General features: G+C 35.3%; 1 protein-coding gene across 1 annotated transcript in view; it reads left to right on the plus strand.

Annotated features, from left to right (window-relative positions):
• disp3 (dispatched RND transporter family member 3) overlaps positions 1-20,450 on the plus strand; it is a 48,652-nt gene that overhangs the window by 16,220 nt on the left and 11,982 nt on the right. The window contains exons 4-11 of the mRNA XM_043246269.1: positions 2,601-2,737; positions 9,043-9,177; positions 9,266-9,426; positions 11,306-11,445; positions 13,901-13,989; positions 14,125-14,289; positions 18,012-18,173; positions 19,896-20,027. Coding sequence (XP_043102204.1) covers positions 2,601-2,737; positions 9,043-9,177; positions 9,266-9,426; positions 11,306-11,445; positions 13,901-13,989; positions 14,125-14,289; positions 18,012-18,173; positions 19,896-20,027 — 1,121 coding nt within the window. The remainder of the gene's footprint in view (positions 1-2,600; positions 2,738-9,042; positions 9,178-9,265; positions 9,427-11,305; positions 11,446-13,900; positions 13,990-14,124; positions 14,290-18,011; positions 18,174-19,895; positions 20,028-20,450) is intronic.

Genomic DNA, 20,450 nt, shown 5'->3' on the forward strand with positions numbered 1-20,450 from the left:
AATTTAACAAACTTTCAAACCAGGGAATTCATCATGAGATTCGTGATTGCTTGTGGGGCATGGATTTATCATTTATAATTTGGGTCCCACTTTATATTTTGCCTTAACTATTATGTACTTACAGGAAAAGTAAGTACTTATTGCATTCATACTGTATTGCTAATTTGCTTAATCTGCTATTGAGGTGGGATGTGGTGAAAATTAGGGACTGGTTTGGTATGGGTAGGTTTAAGGGTGGGTTTAGGTGTAACAGTTATAAATGTAATTACAGAAACTAATTACGTATGTAATCACATTCATAATATAAGTAAAATTTAAAACCATGTATGTGCACAGTAAGTACATTGTTCCAAATTATTAGTTTAGATGTAAGTACATGGGACTATTGTTTTTTTAAAAATGAAGCTGTCACTAAAAATTAGAGTGTAGTCCATATTGAATAGAAACATGCACAAAATTGACTTCAATCCCACTTGGTGGTGGCTTTATTCCCCGCCTTGTATACAGTATTCAACATTTTAAGTGGATCAAAAAAGTTAATCAGAGTTTTCCGAAGACATGAACGCATTTTTGGTTTTAGGCTTTAGGACAACCTTCATGATAGGTTTTGATAGGTTTTGACCTCATATGTTGACTTCTTTATATCTGCATATAATGTCCATATGTACATTTTCAAGTTGTTAAAAAAAAAATATATATATATATATATATATATATATATATATATATATATATATATATATATATATATATATATATATATATAAACATTTAAAGATATAATTATAAAACATCAGGACATGTTTTCAGATAATGTATTTTGAATATTCTTTTTCCACCCTACAAATTCCTACATGTTTATACTATAAATCAAATATAACTTTGGAGGTTAAATTATTATATTAAGCATGTTTACTTTGCTAAATATACTATATGTGCTAAATATACTTCACAAAGTGAAAAAGGTAAATGTGACCCTGTGGAAAATGTTGTTTTAATTGAAATCAAGGCTAGAGTTCAGCATGACTGATTTTCTATATAAAGTTGTTCTTTGTGAAATAATTCATGCAATTCAGAATGCATACATAAATGAAAAACATGAAGCTTCGCTGCCAAGCAAAATGTCTTCCAAAAGCAATCAGTTTTGTAAAAACTCCTTTCAGTTCTCAACTCCATTCATGGCATTTTTTATTCTAAAAGTAATGTACTGTATTAAATGAAAATGAAAGTGTGTGTGAAAATTGTCATAAGACAGAATTTGCTTTCATAAATTTGACATCCATAATGGCGCCATGAACTTACGAGGACATTCTCAATGGCACAATGGTGATGAATCATAGCCCAGTCCTCCTTCTCTTCTCTGAAGCAGCTGGAGATACCATTCGCTTTAATAACACAAAACTAACGAGTTATATATAAATGATTTAACACACAATGGGAGACTATTAAGTCACAAAGTATTCCTTATGGTGCCAGTGACTGAAGTCAAATGCTTCGATTTTGGCTGTAGTCGTCTCTGCAAATGAAACCCCAGAAGGATGATCACAGACTTTGAAATGAAACAAAACCTGTCATGAATCAGAGACAATGACTCAAAGCTTTATTACATCTGCAAAACACCCCTAATGTATCGACTGCTGTCAAGACAGTCAATGTAAGCAGATGCTCTTCAAATGACAATCATTACCGCAGGATGACAATAGTAGGAGGCCTAGAAATGAGCCAGTGGCCAGATGCAGAATAGGCATTCATTGAAGCTGTGATACAGTAATAACTTCTTTAAGAGCCCCCTGATGTAATTAAGATAATCTTTTTCCATCTGCTAATGTGTGCCCATTTCCATTTTGTCTCTCATCCTCCTCAGTTGGTCCTTCTATTGTAATATATCATCTAATGTCAACCATATCCAACCTGTTCTCATAAAAATACGCACCTCTGTGCATTTCTTCTGCAACACTCTTATTTACGTACCTTACTGCACGTTTCAACGCAGTTTTAAAGAGAAGTGTCCACTGAGTGGCATTTTGATTGCGTCGATGTAGGTATGCATTGCGGCGGTTCAGAATTGAAATATCCTCGGACTGTCGCTTAAAACTAATACTCTGTCATGTTGAAATATGCCCTACACCAAACCAATCCTAAACATTCCCGATTGTGTTAACAAATGCAAAACTGATATAAAAAGATTGCATTTGTTGATGCAGCCGTGTCGTTTTTTAACTTCCTTTTACGCAGATCTGAACTATTTTGTTACACAGGATACTGCAGTTAGCTGGATATGTGTGATGGTAACGTTCAAAAGCATCAGCTTAAAATCTCCCAGTATATAAATATTGTTTGGAAGTCATAACAAGTCTTCAAGTAATTGAGATAAAATTGCTCTTTGTTAATCAAAAAATTGTGTGAAAAGGAATAAAAGAGTTTTAATACCTCTAGTCTTTATTTCTTTTGTAAACTGCAGTGATATGTACTTGTTGGTACATATTTCGTGTCTCGCTAATAAGTGCGCCCAGGTTTATGCCATGAGACCAGGAAGACCACAACCCATCTTGACTCTGCTTCTCTCTCATCCCCTGCTTTTGATTCTCTCTCTCTCTCAGTAAAGTGAAGGTGTTGTATGGGGGCACGGAGTTATTTGACGATGAAGTGCGGAAGACCTTCCACAGTGACATGTTGCTGGCTTTATTCAGTGGGGGATGCATTACTGTCCTTGTGTACGTTCTCACCTCATTTTCTGGTAAGACACTCTCCAAGCATTCTAATCAAATAAACCTGCAGAAACCACAGTGATTGTGTTACTATCGTATTGACTTAGTAGAGATGCCTTTGTTCAATATGTAATTGTGTTTACAATTCAATACACAGTTGTTTCAAGGAATTAGTTAATTAAGTGTATGCTGGACACATTAGAGAAACTTATGCATAGAATTCATTGTTTTGATTCATTGGCTGAGCACCGATGTTAATTGCATTTAATTTTTATCACTTCGTTTGTCCGCGTTTTCTGTCAGTTTGTGCAGTGGTTGTGGGTATTTGTTCAGCAAGTCATTCTGCAGGTTACATCTATCAACCTTATTTTTAACGCAGCCATTTTTAACTCGATTGTGCAGGGTTTTTAAGCTGCTTGCAGTTATTTTAGCTGTGCACTCCATAATACAAGGCTTATGTGCCGTTTCAATAAGAATAGAGCTCCTGCAGTTGACATCACGCAGTCTAAACTCTGCATTTCGGCAAGCAATCAGGAATACGCTGGAGCGGCCGTAGCCTTGGTATCGACAGCTGTAGAACAATAATTTAAAACCAGACTACTTAGACCTTACAGACTTGATGCTATTTAAACATGGTGGACCTCCCTTGCTGGCTGACGATCCACCGCTGGCTGGTCGCTCACATTTAACTATAAGCGCCGCTTGTTCTAAAGGCAATTCAGTCCGTGTTTTGAGTTAGTCCAACCAGCCATGCAAGAAATGCCATCTAGCCACGACATGATCATTAAGAGAAGCCTCTTTTGCTATTGCAAAATAGATTAAAAACATTTTAAGTAAGATTCTTATCTTATTTGTTAAACACACAAATAAGTGTGGAGCACCAAAAGCAGCCCATCTTAAATCTATGGGTTATCTTTAATTATAAATATGGAATAAAATGGGCTCACAAACACAACATTTGGGATTAAACGGGTTAGAATTCATGAAATGTATGATACTGTAGTTCAACAAACTTAAATCACTTTTTATACAAGATGATCTGCACATCTTTTCTTTTTGTTTTATTTTACGTATATTATCAGTAGGACAAGAATACAGACGTTTCGGCTCAAAGACCTTCTTCAGTGTGTTAACAATACAAAGCCTCGTTCATTTACCAATGTTCATTCATTAAAAACTTGCGTAGCGCATTTTAACATTAAACAAATTGCATTTAAATACCAAAACCATTATCATAATCACCACTGCACTACAATATATTTCTTATTCAAACATGTTACTTGGGACCTTATCTCTATCGCTCTTCGAGGTCTATAAACCAACATTTAAAATAAACCATCAGCAAGCTATACGTCTACCAATGGAAAGCACAATGATAAAATAAATCAGATATATAGTGTCATTAAAAAAACACTTATTTTCACACTGAATGCTTAAGATCTACTCTGCAACAATATTGCATACTGGTTTACCCAATTACAATTCTTTCATGCCATTTTGAACACTAGAAAGTACTTTATTCAATCGCGAAACACACTATATTAAGTTGAAGTCCATTGAAGTTTATGTACTGTTCTGATTGAATTGTGGTTAAGGCTAGAAGGCATCCAGCGGCGGCTAGTGGGTACATGCATACTTACATATTTTCCGAGCCACCATTATAACGTGAAAATGGAAAATGGTTTTAAAAAGCAAATGGCGTTTCATTACTTCACCATGTCTTTTTGCATTAAAGGACCTGTCATAGTTTAAAGTGTTAGATGACCTGAAAACTCGTAGATCTCCATTGAAAGAAGCGAAGAAAAAGGTCTTTACCTATACGTTCTAATGGTTTGATGTCATGTCCCAATTTATTAAAATGTCTGGCTACTAAAGAAGTTATATCTTCTTGTATACTTGATTTATGTTCATTTCAACTTCATGTATGAGAACACTAGAGTATGTATGATGCTTCCAGTGATGACATTTTACAGTCTATATATGGTTTTAGCCGGCAGACTCCTGAATATTCATCAAGCAATTAGATCTCATTCGTCTGTACCACTCCAGGTTCTGCAGGGTTCTAAAAACTCTTCAGAGTAATCTAAGGATGGAAAGTTGATGAGGTAGTTGTAGATATGAGCATACTGCAGGTCAGGAAATCTATCTGTTTCTTTATTGATACACCTTAAAAACACTCTGGGGGCATTATAGGGATCTGTTATGTTTAATACATTGAGTTTTACAGCTGTACAGGTCTATGTCTTTTGAATTAAAGCGCGCATTGAACTCTTTCGCCTTAAAATTCATGCTGGCTCCATTAATTTCATATACACTCCCGGCTGTTGTGGCCTGCCAGCATGGTGGAGTAAACAGAATGGGTCACGTGACTGCCGGAGCTCTAAGGTTTTTTTCTTTTTTTTTTTTTTCATGTTTCACCCATATTTTGAATTACAAATTGCACCGAATTGCATATTAGGCTTAAAGGCAAACAATGTCCTCCAAACAATATGTCTGTGTAGGTCGTTTGCAGAAATCCCTAAAAATACGACCCATCAAAGTGTGTACTGCAATTGCGCCGCTCCTACTCAATTTTATCTGTGTCGTAATTTGGGCCTCATGTAGCGCAGACCGTTACATTGGTTCGATTAGATGTGGTCATTCGTACTAATTACACCTAGTGAAATTAATTTAAAAAATAGTCCACGCACTGCATTTAAACAAAACATGCTTTTTGATCGCCAATGGCAGCCATACGCAATGCATCACTGTCATTACTTATTATTATTTACTACGCCCACTAGAGGACACCTAACCTAAAAACGTAAATATAGGTCGTATAAGGTACTTGCACAAACAACCTATAAAGTCGTTTTTTTTAGGAGGACAGGCTGCTTAAAAGAAAGATTCAGATTTCAGATTTTGCTGGTTGATGTTGCAGACTGGTATCACATTAAGGAGCACACTGGTTTCTAGCACAAACAGTTTTATTGTAGTTTGTTATTATGGTAACACATTACAATTATAATTATATTATATTAATTATAAAGTTTGTGTGCCTTTTGTGGGGCTTAAGAATAGCACAGAATAGTATACGCAGAAGATGGGATTTGGATAGGTCTCGTCTCACTGATACTCGATCCACAGAAAACGACCGTATCTGAGCCGACTGGATTGATGCATCCCTAATTGTGACATACTTCTGAGAGAAACAGAATAATGAATGAGGAAAGTAGAGTGCTTTCCTTGTTTTTTCTACTCTGAATTGATTGAACTTGTACAAAGCTTCTGGCTTGACTTCACTCTAAACATATAACAGCACAACCTTTGACTGTGGTCTCAATTAAAGTCGGAGCATTGTTGAAAGATGAGAACCTAGACTTTTTGATAAATAACTTATTGTATTTGGCGCAAATACTTTATTCATAGATGTAAGTATTTAAATGTTAAACTCAACTTTAACGAATGATTTGAAGATATTTGCAAAGTCTCTGGGGTAGAGAGATATTTGAATTGACTGCATCAATTAAAAAAAAAACAAATTTGAATTGATTTGATTTGGTAAAGTATGCATTCACCAATGAACACTGACGGTTGGATTAAAGATTATGAATGCAAACTTTATTTTTTTGGATTGATTTACAGATTAGTTGTTCACCGCAAACATAGCAACGTGAGCTAACAAAATAAATATAGTCAATTTTGATTTCATGTTGAATAAACAATATTGTTAACAGATTTTCGATGGCTTAGATGCATTAGTATATGCTGAAATTTCCATGAACAAATATTAATAAATGGTATAATGGTATATTGTTAATAATGTAGTTAATTAATAATGTAGTTAACTAGCATTAACAGCTAAAACTTTGTTTTTGTTATTTTTTTCCAGTTATGAATAGTGGCTGGTGCCACACTTGACTAAATGAGTCAATCAATCAATCAATCAATCATTTTTATTTATATAGCGCTTTTAACAACACAGGTTGCATCAAAGCACTGTACAGTATAAGAGTCTCACACACTCATTTAAGATATATGTTAAAAAGATTGTATTTATCGATTAGTGGCAATAAGTGAAATAAATATGCATCGTGAAAATGACCACATGGTGAATGTAGTACAGTATGTCAAGATTTAATTAATTCCGTCCACATTCATACTATATAGTCACAAAGTAAGCACTTTTAGCGATTTTAGACGCTGCCACTGTATAAATGAGCTCTAACATTTTTCATTCAACAATTCATATAAACGCACCTATTCATTTAGCAGGGAAAGACCACGTTGTGCTGCTCTAAAATGAACGGTTGGTTCTGCCTTTGATTTCATATTGAACTATATTTTGTTGGAAGAGCAAACGCAGATAACGCAGCGCGTCTCATTTTGCTCTAACTATATAAAAACATTATAAAAGCAGTACATGCTGCCAGTTGTGCTGTCGGTTTGAATACTGAACACTTGAAACTGCTTGTGCGATTGATTTCTTGAATGCAGAATCGAATCGATGAGTGCATACTGTCTATTTTATTTATTTTATTTTAGGATCTTACAACCGCTGCACACTACTACCAATATTTCCTGCTTCATTTCAAGTCGTCTAAATTAAAATTAATTATCAATGAACAGTTAATATGCTGTTTTTTTTCCCTGTAAAAGTGTTTCCCATTTATAAAAGAAATAAAAACAATATGGATGGCTTCAGCTTCGGCTAAAATATTGCAGCAGACACGATTCATGTTTTTCATTCGAACTGCACCTGGATTTTCCCGTCTACGGAAAGGCCTCGGTACGCTTTGAGCCAACATATGTGTCGACAGATAAGCTGCAAACGATTTGTGAAATGAAATCTGACTGATGTGAACCTGCGCAGACTACCCAGACACGCAGCAGCAGGAGTTTACAACTTTGTGCCGCGTGACTTAATTAGGCGCAGCAGTAAACACGCGTTTCGGCTACGACTCTATTAAAAGCACAAGACGATGCAGACTCGAAGGCGCACGAACCGTGACTTCGCTTGTTGTGCAATTCATCGAGTAAACCTTATTGATTTGGCCGTCTCGCAGCTCCACAGCTGGTTTTCTTGGAATATTCAGGCCATTATACTATTTTTGTCAGAACATTGCTAAAATGAGGCTTATTTTCTCACAGCCGCTGCATCAACAACCGGATAATGGGAAATGGAGCACCACTTTTCCATTTGACATTTTTGCAAAAAACTCAATGACGCTTTTTCAAATTACGTAACTTGACCTCTGCGCTTTATCCGTGTATCACATAACCTTCCCTGAACCTTCAGAATTCATTCACGTCAGCTGAATTTGCAATGTGCCGCCTTGTTAGAGAAACAATAGAGAGCTCTCAAAAGCTGTCGTTCCGCTCAGCTTGCGCACCAATTTGTAAATGTTTGTTACGAAACCTTTAGCACTCTCTGTTCGCCACAGCACTTTCGGGTAATTCAGGGATAAAAGCGTGAAAGCACAGAAAACATCTTCTTGCGCTGCTGTAAAGCACAAGAGTCAAAAATATCTTGGATAATGGTTAATTGAAAACTGCAGGGACTTGGCAGAAAGGCCTTTGGTGAACTCAGCGTTGGAGAAATTAGCTTGATTTATTGCTGCAAACTTGCATTTTTAAATAGCATTACTGTCTATGTAAAAAAGCCAAGGTTTAGGTGCTAGTTTTGCTAGCAGTTTATTGTGTGTGAATCACTCAGTTAGAACTCAACTAGTTCAAAACGGAAATGTTCACTGAGTCCTTGTGCAACATCTGTAGCAAATTATTTAGCAAACAATTACACTACCATTGAGATGTTTGGTGTCAGAAAGATTTACTTTTTTTTTTTACAAATGAAAAAATACAAAATAACAAAATAGAATTATTATTTAATTATAGAGTTATTTCAAAGTGTAATAATGTTTTAATTGTTTTTACTGTATTTTTTATTAAATAAATGCAGCCTTTATATATATATATATATATATATATATATATATATATATATATATATATATAATTTAAAAAAAAATTTTAGAATTAATTTAGAATTAATAGAGAACTAATAGAAGTAAACTAAGTGTAAATGTTGATATGTATATTATGTGGAAAATACTATTCCGATCTCATTGCAGCAATTTATTTGAAAGGAGCATGCCCTTTTAAATAATAATTTAGCTGATTTTTTTTGTATCTTGGAGGGAATAGCTACCTAAATTTGACCTTTACTGTGGTTGAACTGAGTAGCTTACAACTTGGCGAGATATACTCTCAAAATAGTTTTCCCTGCACCGAAAGCACAGCCCTTTCTTTCACTTGACCTTACGCTTCATACAGTATCCATTTAATTTCTCTGCAGTGTTTCTGACGTTCTTTGGCTTGGCCAGTATTGGTCTGAGCTGTCTCGTGGCGCTCTTCTTGTATCACGTGGTGTTCGGGGTGAAATATCTCGGCATTCTCAACGGAGTGGCAGCTTTCGTCATCATCGGCATTGGTGAGAATGATAAAACATCGACTCACGAGGAATGTAAACGAACATATGGACGGCTCCCATCTGAAGCTTCCTCTTTCTTTCCTTCCAGGCGTGGATGACGTGTTCGTGTTCATCAGTACGTTCAGACAGTCAGCTCACCTGACTTGTTCAATGCAGCGTATGATCTACACAGTAAAGACAGCAGGCCGAGCCACGTTCCTGACGTCCTTCACAACAGCAGCGGCATATGCTGCAAACACCTTCTCACAGGTGCAGTCAGCCACGCAGAACAAACATGCCCAGAAAATCTATTCTCCAAACAGAGATGTGCTAACATTTTGACCATTTTGACGGGTGCGTTTTAAGTAATGTACTCGGGCTAGAAACCTACTCTTCGGGAGGACTTTGTTAAGTTCACTTACAATGCAAGTCAAGGTTTCTTGCACCAAAAACATTTCGCACTCTGTTTTTGCTCCTCGCATAGTCAAAATTTTACATTTAAGTTCAAGTTTCTGGAAGCTTTTGTCAAAATATTTAAAATAAGTCATAAAATATACATCAGGGTTTTATGGGTCATATAGTACGATACATTGACAATATGGAGCTCAGACTTAAGAGTTGGAAAAGGCTCTATTCAGAGGCTCAAACTGCAAAAATGTGCTGTTTTGCCATATTTACAAGCTTGTGTTGTAAACCAATGAGATATTATAAAACACTCTTAGATGGAAAGGTTAAAAAAATCTGCTAGTTGGACATACTTTGCACAGTTCTTTATTTACCCCTACAGGGTTCATATTTGTATCTACATAATATATAAATTCTGCATGTTATGCCAGCAGGGTTTGGGGAGTAACAGAATACATGTAAATTAGTTACGTATTCAAAATACAAAATACGAGTAACTGTATTTCATTACAATTACAAATTAAATCGGTGGCAATCAAATTATAGTTATTTCCAAAAAACACAAGATGCACAAGTAAGATGATAATTTACGCTGTTCGATTTTTATCAAGTTATATATATATACAGTATATATATTTAATATGCTTTAATATAATAGCGTCTAAAGGGCAGCACTAAATAAAAAAAAAAAAGATATTTAAAAAGTTTCAAAAGTTTTCACACCTCGGCTCTTAATGGATGTTTTTTTTTTTTTCTTGAGCATCAGCGAGTGTTTAAACCTCCTGTAATCATTGCACGTGAGCCCCTTAGTTGTCCTCAGTGTGAAAAGATGCATCTCAAAATCATGCCGTCATTGTCGGAAAGGGTTTAAATACACAAAAACTTGTGGAATTTGTGGAACCTGAAGGATTTTTAAACAACAGTGGTTTAACTGTTCAGGACAAACAAGGGACTCATGAACAGCCATCAATAAACAAAAAAAAACAATAAACTAAACTATCACTAAACTAAAATGAACATTTTCTCTTGTGGATTATATGTAAACATCTTTTATGGTCAAATAAATAATAACATGAATTTATGATATCTCTTATTTTTTGTAAAGTAATTAACATTTTGTAGACTCTGCAAGGGGTATGTACACTTTTGACTTCAACCTGCTTCAAATCTGCTTCAGTCCAGTAAGTGTAATATTAGTGAGCTCTGTTACGATTTGCTAACCTGAAAATACAAATGTAATTCCCATTGTTGCTCCTCAGAGTTGTTTGCTGCTCATAATGAAAAAAAAAATAACACAATTTAAAAAAATTCTGCTTTGAGTCACAACCCGTGACCTGTACATCCTGTAACTTTCCTGTCATCTGAGCTTTAAGTGGTGTGATAAAACGAGCTAAAGTTCTGAGTGAACTTGAGGATTTGTATGTGACTTCCTACTTTGAAGCTCAGGATCTAACATCAATCAAAAAATAAACACCATGAGCACAAATGATGAAATAAGCAGCAAGAACATGTAGAGTAGACAGTCAAACATTGCTTTATCTTTAAAGAGGGGTCTTATTTTATTCACGGTAGCTTTTGTACCCATGGGGCTTTTATGTTTCTGTCACTGACTCATGTTTATTCAGTAGCGTATACTGGCGTAATGAGAATCCTGCCGGTTAATTTATTTTAAAACATGCAAAGGAGTGAGGAATTCTGACAACACCTGACGCGTGACCTTTATCTGTTTTGTATGCGTCATTAGATCCCAGCGGTTCATGACTTCGGTCTGTTCATGTCTCTCATTGTGAGCTGCTGCTGGCTTTGGGTGTCCATTCTCATGCCTGCTGCCCTTTGCATCTGGAGCCAGTGTGGAGCTGCCCATGCCAACGCCTGTCCCAAATGGTAGATTTTGTTATTTCTTCCAAAATGTCTTTTGAGAAATGTGCATGTTCTTTCTTCCGAATTGACAATAGCCACCAAAACTGTTTGTTTGCCAACATTTTTTCTAAATATGTCAACCTGTTTTTCATTGAAAAACATCTACTTTTAAAAAACAAAGGTGTTTAAAAAGGTTCTTCACAGTGATGTCACAGAAGAACCGTTTTTGGTTCCACAAAGAACCATTCAGTCAAAAAATCTTTAAAGAACCATCTCTTTCAACTTTTTATAATCTAAAAAACCTTCTTTTACCAAAAAGAACCTTTTGTTCAATATATCATATTAAAGGTTCTTTACGGGACCATTTAGACAAAAAGGCTAATCTATGGCATTGTGAAGCACTTTTATTTTAATTTTAAAATTTTGTATGAATTTGTACAATGTCAGTAGTATAAAACATCAAGATCCCATCTTAAATATCAAAGAAGCATAAGCAGATTGTACAAAAGCATACACATGAATTCAGATGAAATACACTCTAATTGACCAAAATATTACAGAGTTATGGGCTACCATGGTTTTGATTGTGTATAATTGTTTTAATAAGATATAATAAAATTATGTATTTTTTGTAGCTTGTAAAGGTCAGCACTAAATTAAAAAAAAAAAGATATTTAGGCAAATTGAGAGATTCTTTTCAAAAGTTTTCACCCCCCGGCTCTTAATGCAAAACTTGTGGAATTTGTGGAACCTGAAGGATTTTTCTAAACGTAACTGTTTAGGACGTAATGCCATGGCTCCTCCGCCCAATCCGCCCAGCCGTCTCGTCCACCTGGTTCCGCCAGCCGTCCCGTTAGCCCGCCGGCTCAGGGACTCCTGAACAGCCATCACTAATATATTCACTATGTTTTTTCACAGAAGTTTTATAACTACATGAATTTTTTATTTTTTGGGCAAACTATCCTTTAAAGACATAGGCCTATTTCGCCAAGAAGTTCAAATTCTGTCATCTTTAATGTCATGCTGTTTTAAACCTGTATGTCTTTCTTAGAAATTCCAACATGTCTGCCATTCTTATCCATGCAATTAAACCGAATAAAGACTGAACCTTTCACGATGTGAAAGAATCATAAATGTATCATAAAAGCAGTCCAGATATGACTCAAGAGAGAAATAGAAATGTCTGTTTAATGAATCATTATATTGAGTTGAATCTTGTTAATGAATCAGCTGATCCAGTTCGTAAAACTGGTCCCTATGATGTTCATGAACCAGGCCTATTCACTTCTCAAATTAAAGTCATATTCACATATTCAACGTTAACTAAGAGTTTTCACTAATTATTATTAATAGTTGGTAAGGTAGTTATGTCATGCATTAATATGTGCTTTAGAAGTACTAATAAACATCCAATATGGTAGCTATGCATATGCATGCTAATAAGCAGCTAGTTAGTAATGAGAATGGGTCCTTAAAATAAAGTGTTAACTCTTTAATTTGTCTGTTTCTCTACTGTAGCTATTGCAGATGGACCACTTTTATACTTATTTTGGTTGCTTTTGAAGCTGTATTCCCCATACATTGTAACTGCATGGAAAACAGTGAAAGCACAGTCTTTAGAATGTCTTCTTTTGTCTTCATTTTTGGGTAATGATCTGTTAAGTTATAGTTCACCCTGAATAACAAATTCATGTCATTCCAAACCTTTAAGACTTGTTTTTTCTTCCACGGTGCTGGTCACTCTTTTCCTTGCAGTTACACTGAATGGAGATGAAACCTTTCAAAACGAAAAAAGAAGATGCAAAAGGACCATTTATTATAAAATCAGTCAGTGAATGAATGAATGGTATTTTAAGCTAGATTAAAGTTAAATTTATTGACTAAGTGATCCATTTATATAGCTTTTTTTAAGTCGACAGCCAATTATTAGGGAATAATGTGTCAAATTTGTTGGTTTCCCACTTGCCCATGTCATATAGACCACTTTTACGGTTCTTTTGCATTGCTTTTGAAGCTTGAAAGCTTCAGCCCCTGTTCATTTTAATTGCATAGAAAAAAACAGACAAGCGAAGCATTTGAAATGCCTTCTTTTGTGCTTCACAGAAGACGTAAAGTCATACAGGTTTGGAATGACATGAAAGTGAGTAAATGGCGACAGAGCTTTTATTTTGACAAAGACAAATTCTGTCATCAATAACAGCATGTCGTTCCAACACTGTAAGACTTTCTTTTTTCCTTTCCTTTTCAAATGCACTGAATGCAGATGAAACCTTTTGAAGATTCAAAAATGATGCAAAAGGACCAAAAATGTATCATAAAGAAGTCCAGATATGACCCAGAGAGTGAAATAATGAAATCCGATTCATGAATTCTTCTTTTGACTTGTATCTTCGTAATAACTGGTCACAATTACATTGATATTTACATACAGTTACTTGCTTTTTTATGCATCTTTCCCTTTAACTGTTAACCCTAACAGGTGGACCACTCTAACTAAACTGTCCACCAGCCCCAGTCCGCTCTCAGACGAAGACGATGTCGCTCTGATAACGGTAGAAATGGAACCAGGTAACGATGATGTCATCACCACAAACGCTATTTCATTTTGATAAAAGGACATTGGGAAAACTGAATCAGTCGTGATTATCTCAGATCACCACATTCATCCGCGGGGGCCACTTGTGTTGTCGATTTCCCGTGCAGGTGTGTGTGACTCCGAGTCAGATGCGGTGCTGCTGTCGCTCTCGGCTGAAGCTCCTTTGTCCGTGTCCACTGAAGGAAGTGTAGGGGTGGTCAGCGCTCACCTTCAGAGGCTGCTGAGACAATGGGTGGCAGAGCCTGTTGTGGAGAAACGGAAAACCATTATAGGTGTGTAACGCTTGTCATGATTAGTAATGTTTAGAGGTTTATCTCGGAAGACGAGATGCTCGCGTCAGTTCAGCATTAGTTCTTTTGCTCTCAGCCGCAGACAGCGCTCTCACAGGCCGCCCACAGAGCACTGGCTTACTGATTACTGATGTATGTCAAGCACTGGTTCACTGGCACAGGTTCACAGGTTTTTATCAGTTTGAGGTAATAAAGGTGATTTGCCCTACCTGGTCTCACGGCGTCAACGTACCTGGTTGAGCTTTTTAGTGAAAATGCACAAAATATGTACCAATAGGTACATATATCACTGCAGTTTCCAAAAGAAGTGAACACTGGAGGCAGTAAAAAAACAAAAGACTCCTTTTATTCCTTTTCACACAATGGTTTTTTAATTTACACAAAATTACTTAAAATATCATGTGACTTCAAAAGAATTGTAATGTGCTGGTAATGTAATATTTGAAAACGGATGCTTTTGAACGTTACCATCACACATATCCAGCTTCATATCTATGGGTTTTCATAGACGGTAGGTTTGTTCTGTATCTCACAGGGTACAGAGATGTACTTGAGAGACGACATTTGCATCCCGTGTAACCACAATTCGAAAAAACAGATCTGTGTAAAAGGAAAATGAAATGACACGGTTGCATCAACATACCAGTTATTGGTTGCATTTGTTAACTCTGTTGGGGAAGTTTAGGATTGAATTTGATGTAGGGCATATTTCCATCACGATAGAATTAGCGACAGTCCATGGATATTTAAATTCTGAACCACCGCGATACGTACCTATATCAACGTAATAAAAAAGCTCCAGGGTTTACGTATTGAACCTGAGTTTTAACTCCACTCAGTGGACATTTCTCTTTGAAACTGTGGCAAAATGTGCAGTAAGGTACGTAAAAACACTGATGTGCATAGAGGTGCGTATTTTTATGAGACCAGGTTGGATTTGTTTCATGTAAAATATCACGTAAGAACTGAATTTCAGTCATTTTGTTGCACGTCATCTGGATGTTCTTGAGCACTTCATGTGTCTACAGCACAGCATGTCCAAGCTCAGAATTACCTAGCTTTTGTTAGTTTGCTCTTGTGAAAAGGAATTAAACATTGATATAGATTTGATATAGATTTTAAATTAATTTAGGATTAATTAAACCTTTACATTTATTTCTGTTACTTCTATTGTCTTTGAAATATGGTTAAAGTGCCGAATGTATCTGACAAGCATTTATAACCAACTATAATATACTTATATAAAACTTGTATAATGTCTTTTCCACTAAAACCTGTATTTGTAATTACACATTTGGAATGATGAAGCTGCAATTTTTTTACATTTAAAAGATATTAACTATATGTAAAATTAAGTTAAAATTATGATCAAGTATTTTACATGTTCTTTAGTATGTTAGTCAACACATCAAAATAAATGTACTTTTTTTTAAAGCATGACAAAAACCAATAATTAATAATTGTTTAAATTGTTTATTTTTGTAATGCGCCAGATTTTGGGCTTTATGGTTTTTCATAAAGTGTTTTTATCAGACTAGTGGAAAAAACACAGAAAAGAGGCTCTTAGGTGTTTATTTTATAGCACTGTTATTGTTAACAGATTTCAATTTCAATTATAATAAATATTTTTAAAGGTCAAAATGAGTGTTCTCCTACACTGAGCCATAAATCTCCACTTCAGTAGCGCTTATCAATGTAATCAGTGTTAGCTGGGTAAATAAGGAGATAACTATTCGTTTATATATATATATATATATATATATATATATATATATATATATATATATATAATATATATTCCTCTGCAGCGTCTCGCTTGAAAGCATACTATACCATTCCATATAAAACTTTACACACACACACACACACACACACACCAGAGCTACTGCATGGAATACTGTATCACACAATCTTATTCCCTTGACATGATCTTCAGTGTGATGGATGAACCAGTAATATCAGCCACATTCTCTTCTTCACTCAGCATTTGATAAGACTGTCAATGGTGGAGGCATTTTTACACAAACTTAGTGCAAAAGGACTAGACAGCACTCACTGAATTAAAAATGCAATGCGATGATGTCACACGTCAACGATTTTGCATAATAACAATCATAATAATAATAAATTACAAAATCGAATATCTAAAATATAACTAAAACCGATACATTATTATTTATAAAATTGTGAAAAATATACCTTTATTCCTTCATATGATCTAAAGGATGGTTAACAAAAGTATGCTTACAAAAGGTATAAAAGGTCTGATAAATGATTATCTGAAAACGAACAAAGAGTACAATAGTGAACTCATGCAAGTCAGATTCAGATTTTTCCGCTAATGTACACACAATTTATGCATGAGTAAGATGAAAATTTCCTGGCTGTTTTGTTTCAGACTCTCCGTATTTGGTTCTTAGTCTCAAGGTCAGTCTATTCACAGTTCAGACAAAGGAGCGATGTACCGCATCCCTTATGTGTCTGAAACAATGCAATTAAGCTTGTATTAGCATGTCGGAGCATAGCAAGAAATTTCCACAAACGCCTATTGTGTAAATGCATATTTATGCAGCTGTATGCATGTCAATAAGCTAAATTAGAGCCAGGTTTCTCCCAGGCCACCACTGCTCTTTCCTCTTATTAGGTGAGCAGCCTGAGCAGTGTTGAGACAACGGTGCTATAATTATAGACTTAGAGACAGTAACAATACGGTCATGCATAATGTAGCAGTTTGCATTTAACCCGTTGTGAGGGGCAAATATCGTCTTTTATAAATTGCTTGTAAATCTCACAATATGATTTGTCATCGCCCCAATACTGGATTCAGCCTTTTTCTGAACTGGTTTTGTATTACGTTTTGGAGCTGATCGATCGTAGGCCCCATTGATTTGAGCTTGCACTATATGGACAAAAGTATTCAGACGCCTGACCATTATACCTGCAGGGACGTTATTAGCATCGCATTGGAAATACATACAGTTAGTCCCACCTTTGCAGCTGAAAGATTAAAAAAAATAGATTGATTTCATTATTTGGTAATATTATGATTTGTTGCTGATTTGAAATTACTTGACCAAAATTGTGGTTTTGGGTAATATATTTAAACTACTTTCTGATTACTTTTGACCTAACTCAATGACTTTGATTTAAATAGGATGAAATATTTCATTTTGGTGTTATTATGCATATAATAACATTAAATGCATTAAACGTTACATTAAGGTTTCACAAACAGGGCTTGTATTTCAGAGATCAATCAATAATCATGATCAGTCAATAAATATGAATCATTTAACATTTTTATGTTATTATGTAATCGATAAAAAAGTAACTTTAGTCTGATTTTTAAAATGTAATACGATCTAAATATACCTAATTAAATTTTGTATTTTTATTTAACCTGAAAAGGACTGGTTAGACTAAATGGGCAGCGAAACAGTCAGGTTCGTTATATTATTAGGACTAAAAACACAAAAAATTGCATATCAAGTCATCTTCCATTTGCCGAATATCTTAATAGATATAATTTTTTTTTTTAATTAGTTATATGCTTTTTGACCTTAATATAGCATTCTGGGTCGGAATGACCATAACACAACATCAGGGTTAAATCCAGCATTAGTTTTTTGTGATCAACACCCTTCCCCCCCGTCAACTCGTTCCGTACTTCAGCCCTCTCACGTACGTTCTGTCTGGTGTTTCAGGTGTGTATGCTCTGGTTCTGCTGGGCTCGGTGTGGTGCTGTTGTCTCCTGCGGCCGGCCAGTCACGCGCCTGTGCTCTTCCACAGAGACACCAACCTGCAGAGACTGCTGGACATGCGCAGCAACCTCAGCGCCCAGGGCATCGCCTGCCATATGTGCTCGGGTGGGTCTTCCGAACGCCGCTGCTGGGCCGTATACTCCAGTGGCTCATCAAAAACAATTGCTTGACTCGTTTGCGCTGCCTTATTTAATTAGCTTACAGATTTTCTGCTTAGGGAAAGAGTAAAACCGCACCAAACTTACGCAGAGGCCTCTGAGATGAAGGCAGCAGGCAATGAGGTGAAACATTTGCTTTTGAGTAGCGCCAGTATATGGGTGTCGGGCAACTTTCATCAATAAGCTCTCACACATTGAAGGGATTCATTTTTTCATTGATTTGATGGGCCGACTGTATGGTGTTTATAATCAGTTACATTGTTTAGCAAAAATATGTTGCCATGAAATGCCACAATTGAATCAAAATCAAGAGTGGTTATTTGTGCAGTCATAATATACAAAAACATACTATTTTGATTGAAAAAAATTTAAATAATGAAACCTTTTCCCTGACCCCCACATCATTTATATACTATTCTGTACCGTACTATAATGTACTGTGCTATACAATACTATACTCTACTACACCATACAATACCATATCATTTTATATTATATTATATAATACCATACAATGCTACACTATACCATACCATACCATATTATCTGATACAATACCATATAGTACTATACTATATCATACCATAAGATACTGTACCATACCCTACCATATCATATCATATGCTATAATACAATACCATACGATACTATACCATACCATATTGTATGATGCAATACTATATTATAATATACCATACCAACACATATTATAATATGGTATGGTATAGTATAGTATGATACTATACCATACCATAATATATGTATCATAATATACTATACTATAACATATCATACCATACCATGCTATACTATACCATTCTATACTATACTCTACTATATTCGAAAGTACTTAAATATACTTATATACTTTTATAAAAAAACATGCACTAAATTAATCAAAATTACCCAAAATAGTTTTACACTCATAAAAACATTTCAGAAAGATGTTGTTCTTTTGAACAATCTTTTCATCAAAAAATCTACTTTTAGATTACTAAAGACTACAGTGATAATGCCAAACAATTAGTGGTGATTAATTGCATTTCAAAATCTAGTCAAATATTTTTGTTCAAATAAATACAGCTTTTCTTACGAGTCCCAAAAATGTTTTAATTATAGTATATTATGTTATATAACAATGCTCAAGTATTGGTGCTTCCATTGATGATATTAAATAATAGCAATTATAGCATGGTAATGGCACGGTGCTACGATAAATACCATGGTACTAAATTATTACCATAGCATATATATCATGTCATTTTCATTGTAGTGTACAACTAAATTATATATTACTAATATTAAGCTAAATCTATATAGTAAATGCCTAAATAATTCTACTATGTCGGTAATTTAATCATGCTTTAATTTAAGGACCAATTTGAAGACTTTTGCCTCAGCAAACTCCTCATATATAGTAAGTTTGTAGCAGTATTTATTGTTAATATAGGTGGTGGTTGAGTTTATATCGAGATTAAGAAATCTAAAATATGATAAGGCAGAATAGACTAGAACAATACGACTTATTAGGCTAGAATAAAACTATAATGCTGCTAATAACAGCCAATATGCTAATCACACGCATGTTAATAGTGAGAATCGGACCTTAAAATAAAGTATTGCCTAAAGTGTTACAGACTGAAGTTTTCCACCTCTCTTTATCTCACAGGTGTTTTTATGGAGCGACCTCATAATCTGCACAGTACTGCTGACTTCACAAGCTCTACCTCAGGGAGCCATCCCACAATTCCCTCAAACCAGACCAAACCAGCTTCCAACAACAGCACGCAGACGCTCGCAGGTTTGTTTCTCCGCTGCGAGGAAAGGCTGGAAAAACACTGACACCTGTTTTATCAAAGCTTAATCAGTCTCTGATGCAGTCCCTGCTGGAAAAACCAGGTCGTAGCAGCAGAAGGTTGTCAGGACGGCAAACTAGTTTAAGAGCACGGTTAATCAGCTCACTAGGCCTCCGTCTGCTTAACTGAGGTACTAGAACTAGCTCTAACCAGGTTGGTCAAGATGGTCGACTGCGAGGTTCATTTCTATCCCTTTATTGTGAACACACAATCATATAGAAATGTGTTAACACATGTTACATTGTAGCAATAGTCCCTAATTACTAATGTTTTTTACTGTATTTTTTTACGGTATAATTTTTACTGTATCAAATATTTTTTTACTGTATCGATTAAATGCAATAATTTAAGTTTAATATCAAAACACT

This window comes from Puntigrus tetrazona, chromosome 8 (genome assembly GCF_018831695.1).
Source record: "Puntigrus tetrazona isolate hp1 chromosome 8, ASM1883169v1, whole genome shotgun sequence".
Lineage (NCBI taxonomy): Eukaryota > Metazoa > Chordata > Actinopteri > Cypriniformes > Cyprinidae > Puntigrus > Puntigrus tetrazona.